The following is a 6798-nucleotide window of genomic DNA, read 5'->3' as shown; positions in this document are numbered from 1 at the left end:
ATTAACTAAAATTAACCAATAGAAATGTCAGTGGTGTGTGTAAAAAATAAACATTCTTTAAATCTTATTTTTTGTTCCACAAAAGAACAAAGGGTGAACAGTTTTGGAACAACAAGAGGGTGAGTAAATTATGAAAGGATTTTCATTTTTGGGGCACTACCCCTTTAAATGTGTAATGCCCTGTATAATAAATAGTAAATATCAGAAAATGGTACAAAATATATTCTGTTCATTCTGATTTCACAATTAAAGTTTAACAGTGACTCTGAAAAACACTGAAGCCAGTGAGTTCATTCACCCATCCTACCCCCACCCCCCTCAGCTTTAGAGAACATTCCTTTCATAAATCTGTATGCCTGTGTGAGTGTTTTTTTTTTTTTTTTTTTTAAGAAACCCGAGAATTCGTGCTTGGTATGTGGAGGAGCTCATTATGGTGCCTGTGGAGGGCACTTGGGAATGCTCAGATATTTCCAGCATCATCTCTCGCAAAACCTTTCTCATGCTAGCCTCTGTTCTCCTCTCATGCTAACAGACACACACACACAGTGGTAAAAACGTACCCTGTAATCAGTTCTGTGCATTCACACTTAAGTGAGACAGCCTCTCTTTTATTTTAGAGAGTAGGTGAGAGTAGCACATTTGCAGTACTTTTTTTTTTCTTTTTTTTTTTGATTATGAAGCAGTGTTTCTAATTTGACCATGTGTTCTCCTTTCTATGTAGGAGGTTATGTACGTTAAAAACTGTCTGAATGCATTATGTCTTTTTGTCATGGCCGCTCTCTTCCTCTCTCAGAGCTCCTCCTTTCAGGCAAAATATGTTCCCCAGTCTTGTTCCCCCACTGCAGTCTGCTGCATTGTATGGCATCACCCACTTGTTATCCTGAAACCTCTTCCCCCCGTGAAGAATGAAAAAAAAAAATATTTCCCCTGTTCTACCATAGCCTGATTAAGTTAAGCCTTTGAACAGACATTTGTATTCATGGCCATGTTCCATGTTACTCAAAACAACACGTGTCTGATGCCCAACCCCACAGTACAAATTTACAAAGTCAATGACTCTTGGGACATTGTTGGAATGGTGACCTGCCAGTCAGATCTCTACTACTGCACAAAATGGCTGAAAACAGGCCTGTTCAGTATGCTACTCGTATGCTTTAGGAACAAAATGGGTATGCTCTATGCAGGAGACTGTTCAAAGATTTATTTGAAATACTCTTTTAGTTATTACTCGTTTAAGTGAACAAAGAACACATGCATCTATTCAGCACAACATTCACAAAAATGCAAAAAAGAGAGAACCATTTTTAAGGTATAACAGAGTGTTTTATTTTCTAAGCCAAGCCATTAAGTTAAAATGCACATTCACCATTGATTCTCCCAACATGAAAAGTTCAAAATGCTTCATCCTCAAATCTCTGTATTACATGGTGACAGAAATGTGGTCTAAATTAGATTATATACTATTAAATGCTAATCCAATAAACCATTTCAGTATGGATAAGCCTTGCACACAAAAGATGATTCTGTTCATTCGATTCATTTTTACTATTGTTACTGTCCAGCATTTCTGTTCTGCCATCTCAATAATTAAAAATTCTGCTCATGTCTAATCATCATTTCTCTGGCTTCATATTCAGCCAGGCCTGTAAGCTCACTCTCTGCAATGACAGCAGGACATCGGACACAAAGACTTCAAAGACCATCCACTCTCCTTCTCTCTCACTCTCTTATTCATTCCCTCCCTTTTCCTTTTAGGCTTTTACCCTCACTGTTTCATTATTTGTTTATCGCACACTTAGCTCTTGGGTGGTTCTATTTCTTTTTGGTTTACCAGAAATTCCTTTGCCTGAGAGAACACAACAGGCATTTTTCACATTTATTTTCAGAAAGCCTGTGTTGCCAGACGATTGTTTCATTTGTTTGCTTTTATCAATATGGGATTCACATTTAAGGTTTGTTTCTCAGATTAAGTCTACAGCTCAGCCGACTCACTGTGGCACTTCTACCATGTCGCCAATCGGAGTTGGAGCCTGAAAGTCGGCAGCCAAACTCAAGTCCTTTTTCAGTTCACAGTCACTTAGCTCTTGGGGGGCTTCTTTGTCCTTCACACCATTTACACATGCCTCAACCGGGGACTCAAGGACATCTGCAGGGGCTACGTCTGGTGCCTGCTCATGGCATTCCCCATTTACCTCAGGGGGAGCCGACACAGATTCCTCTGCCGAGCCAGCACTCTCACAGTCTCCATTATTCAGCTTCAGATCTGTGACAGTCGAGGCAGGTTCCTCAAGGCAGAGCTCGTTGGTTGAGGTTGATTCTAAGATGACGATTGCAGGAATGGACTCCTCCGCACTCTTTTGTTCTGCCACAGGTTTGGGTTGTGTTGGCTCTGGAGATGGCTCGGGATTTGCTTCTGTTAGTGTAACCTCAGGGGGTGCAGCAGTTTCAGATTCAGGCTCTGTGATGGGTGTGGGTTCCTCTGGAGAAGGCACAACCATCTCGACCTCTGCTGCACTCAATGCTTCGGAAACAGGTTCAGGCACCGGGGCAGACTTTGTGACTGCCTCCGGAGCTGCTGCCTCAGTAACAGTCTCTGATTCTAGTGTGACATCAGTGGTTTTTGTAATTTCAGTGGACAATTGACTGGTATTTGCAACCTCCTCAACCACTTTCTCTACCACCTCCTCTGTGACCGGCTCCACTGGTAAGGCTTCAATTTTAGGCGACGATACAGGCTCTTCTAGCACAGGTGCAGGTTCGTCGAGTGCAGCTGTAGAATCCTCAGCCTCTGGGGCAGTTGCATTCTCCTCAGGTGCAGCTGCTGGTTTCTCAGATAGTGTTACTGGTTCCTCCGTTACTGGTGTCTCTGATGCAGTGGCTGGTCCTTCTGTTGCAGCCGTAGGTTTCTCTGTCACTGGTGCATCTGGTGCAGCTGTTGGTTCCTGAGGTGCAGCTTCAGGTTCCTTTATCACTGGTTCCTGAGGTGCAGCTTCAGGTTCCTTTGTCACTGGTGTCTCAAGTGCAGCTGCAGGTTCTTTTGTCACTGGTTCCTCAGGTGCAGCTGCAGGTTCTTTTGTCACTGGTTCCTCAGGTGCAGCTGCAGGTTCTTTTGTCACTGGCTCCTCGGGTGCAGCTAAAGGGTCCTCTGCTGATGATGCTTCTGGTACATCTGCAGGTTCCTTGGGTGCAGATACCTCTGGTGCTGCTGCTAGTGTTTCTACTACAGCTGATGGTACTTCTGCTGCTGGTGCCTCTTGTGTAGCAGCTGGTGCCTCTACTGCTGTTGCCTCTGATGCAGTTGCTGGTGCCTCTTCTGCTTGTGACTCTGGTACATCTGCTGGTTTCTCTGGAGCACTTTCTGGTTCCTTAGATACAGCAGATGCCTCTGGTGTAGTCACTGGTTTTTCTGGCACAGCATCATCCTTCTTCACCTCTGGCTGTGCTGCTGAAGGAGAGGTGGGCTTCTCAGCTGGAGCTTCAGACTCCACCACTGGCGCTGCTGCACTTACCGCATCAGCTTCCTGCGGTGCAGCCTCCGACTCAGTCACAGGGGTCTCTGCCTTTTTCTCAGCTGGTTCAACTGCTGCCACAGCACTCTCCTCTTTCTTCTCTTTAGGGTCACTGACATCGTATCCCTTCTTCCGTTTGCTTAGTTTGCCTCCCATGATGTTCTGTGGGAACAGAAGAACATATTATGTAAGCTACAAACATCACTGTATTTCAGTATATTTATATTTATGCATTTGTTAGATGCTTTTATCCAAACTCATGAAATCACTTTCTAGTGCCATACTCTACTGTTTGAGCTACATGACAAGTTAGTCTAAAACTCTATTGGAAAATAACCAATATTCTTAGCACCTCATTATGGATATGACATTTTAAAATGAAAAATGCTCACATAGCCCACCATGTTTCTCCATATAAAGGGCATTTAGTCAATCATTTTAACCCCATGGTATCTCTGCCAAGGGCTTTGAATGCAGTCCAACTTTGTATTTGGGAGGAGGACGTGGCTTGAGGACAAATGGTGACTGGATGGGGATGTCACTTAGCTTTTGTAAACTTGTAAAGATATCATTCAACAACCCAGTTTTACAGTATAAAGGCAGCAGGCACTGATTCTATATAATGTGGTAGAAGGATTTGCAAGCAAAACTCAAAAATGTTCTGCCTTAGACAACTAGACAAAACCAAAAAATAAATAATAATAATAATAATAATGACCAGGTCTAGTTATGTCAAGTGTTGATTTTTTTTATTCTATCTGTATACAGTTTCACTAAAATAAATAAAAAGTCATATAAAAGTCATTCACTTCTCTTAGCATTTTTTCATGGCCGGTTCTGGTTGGTAAAGCAGCTTGGTTTGGGGATGTGTGAAGATAATGAAGATAAGTTTCAGGGGAAAGACTGATTAGATAACATGAACTGAATCACATTTGGTAACATCGGTCAATGCTAATGACGTTACTTAACCTTTTAACTGGTGAGTTTATAATATCCCCTGGACAGGGGCATAGAAATACAAAAATCCCACATGTGGGACCATAGCGCTTAAAGGGTTAAAAATGAAAGGTTTTATTATACAACTTTTCATTTTACCGAAAACATTCTTGTAAATTGCAAGGATCTTAATGTGTTAATTGGAACTGGTTTCACATGCATATGGAATTATGGATGTGAGAGGTAGATTAAATGTTAAATGTTTTCTTAATTTGCAACCTTTTAAAGACCTGCAGTTATTGTAGTTTAATTGGATAATATTCTTTAAGATGCCGCATGGTGGGGTTACAATAGGAGCTGTCCATAGTGCTGCACTGGGGCAAACAAAGACCGGATATGCAGTCATGTCCCAATGCAACCTGCAGATGAGTCCAACTGCTGAGATATGCTGCCTATGTCAGCGCTCACTAAAGACAGTTTTTATTACAGCCTCTCACAGCGCTCTGTGCCAGTACACTTCTCAGCCTCCATTATTCCTGCTAATCTTGCTTGAAGAAGTTACTCATTAATATAATGATGTAAAGAAATTTGCTTAATGATGGTCTGAAAGTTATGTCCTTGAAGACTGGTGAAATACACTGAGCAAATATGGCAAACCAAGCAGCCTATCCCATGTCTGGCTGTAGGTTACAATATATAAGATACATAAGGAAAAAAAAGTGGAATGTGGTGGAAATATTTCATAAAAACACAAATATTATTTTGCATTTTAATATATTTACATATTTCCAGTGTACACGCACACAATTTTATATATTTTAAAGACACATTCCCCCACCCCAACACCACCACCAAAGCTCCCCCACCCTTTTCATATCGACCAGCTCTTAGAATTTTTGCAAGCGCAAATCAATGCTTCCCATTTCCTTACAACAATGCTTTCAATAGAAATGCACCAATAAAGGGAAATCGAAATACGAAAGGGGTTAACTCTTTAATCGAGTAAGAGCTACCTGTAACCCACTGCTTCATTCTTTAAATATAAAATAAAATAAAACAAAAGCTTTTATATGCGTCTCATTTTTACTTTTACTCACGTTTTAACCTCCCATCTTATAGGACACAAGTCACACCTTCCCGTGATAACATTATAAGCTTAGAAAGATTATAAATGTGTCATTTTTTAAGTGTCATTCATACATTTCTAGGAAATTACATTTTTTTCCCGTTCAGATATTGAGTAACATAGATGCGGGGAGCTTTCGTTGTACCTTTTTTAGTTTGTATGAGTGACATGAAAATTGCGAGAACAAAGAACGGCTCGTGCTGTCTGCGTTCAACTATATCTCCAGCCTCAATAAAACGCTTTGTCTGGTAAGTCATTTTTACCCGTTATTCAGAGTCACTGCAAACATGTTACTGACCTGCTTCTGTGGAAATCCGTGCGTAAGAGCGCGTGGAAGGTACTTTCCTTTCTCCTGTAGGTAGTGAATGTGATTCAGTTCGAGCCAGTCCTACTCTCTCCCTGAGGTCCGATCTGCGACTGGGCGTTTTTTCTCTTTTCACCCCTCCTGTTAAACCCACGGTTTGTGAGACATCTGTCGTTATCACAGCCTCTCCTGCCCACTGCCCACAGTCCATATACCCTCCCTCTCCTCCTCCCTTCCCTCCCCCATCACGTTGGGTGCATATTTGACTAGATTAGATGGGCTTTATAATGGGTTTGGGGAATAATACCCCCTTTTCTTTCACTTTTTTGAAGTGATCTCTATAGCAACCGTATTCCTTTTGACTCATGTTGGTGCATTTGCCTTTTTTTCCCACCTGCCTGATTGGTTTTAGCATGCATTTTTCTTTATGTGTGTGTGTGTGTAAGGACAGGGGTTAAAGCAATTCTCCACCCCCATGGCTGAAGGAGAGGAGCATGAACTGTAAGCAGGGCCTTCGAATTCAGTTGCACAGTATTGTTTTAACATTGTAAGGTATACCCGCACCAATCCAGTCTTAAGCAGATATTCTATAATTGAAGGAAGTACAACTAAATAAAATGCATAGCTTAAACACAAAGTAAAGAGAAAAAAAAGATGTTTCATTCATTTGTTCATATCTTGGCAACACTAAATGACTCAGATTCTTTGGGAGTCTGCAAACCACCAGAATAATGTTTCTGAATCATATATGTGCCGCAGGTCAAGAGAGTCATGAGGTCATTCCTAATATAACATTCCACTTAAAGTGGTCTGACATGGGACCCTTGTGAAATTCGTCTACTTGGTGTTAATAGTACAAGCAGAGGTGCGATGAGATTTTACTAGGCCTGTTTCATATGAGCTCTAGAGATATGTATAATAAA

General features: G+C 41.4%; 1 protein-coding gene across 2 annotated transcripts; it reads right to left on the bottom strand.

Moving 5' to 3' along the window:
• Positions 1-1301: 1301 nt before the first annotated feature.
• Positions 1302-6061, bottom strand: LOC113106193 (serine-aspartate repeat-containing protein I). Of its 2 annotated transcripts, XM_026267869.1 has the most exons (3): positions 5870-6060; positions 3237-3671; positions 1302-2963 (listed from the first exon to the last, which is right to left on the bottom strand). In XM_026267869.1, exons 2-3 carry the CDS (start codon positions 3663-3665, stop codon positions 1989-1991), a joined length of 1404 nt encoding a protein of 467 aa, XP_026123654.1. In that variant the 5' UTR covers positions 3666-3671; positions 5870-6060; the 3' UTR covers positions 1302-1988. The 2 variants fall into 2 exon arrangements, with proteins under 2 accessions (XP_026123654.1, XP_026123653.1); XM_026267868.1 differs by having other exon boundaries at positions 1302-3671; positions 5870-6061.
• Between the last annotated feature and the right edge of the window lie 737 nt (positions 6062-6798).

This window comes from Carassius auratus, chromosome 7 (assembly GCF_003368295.1).
Source record: "Carassius auratus strain Wakin chromosome 7, ASM336829v1, whole genome shotgun sequence".
In the NCBI taxonomy this organism is placed as follows: Eukaryota; Metazoa; Chordata; class Actinopteri; order Cypriniformes; family Cyprinidae; genus Carassius; species Carassius auratus.
This window is presented reverse-complemented; position numbering and strand designations above follow the sequence as displayed.

Coding starts and splice junctions, on each gene's coding strand:
- LOC113106193 (XM_026267868.1), bottom strand. CDS start 3,665: ATGGGAGGCAAACTAAGCAAACGGAAGAAGGGATACGATGTCAGTGAC.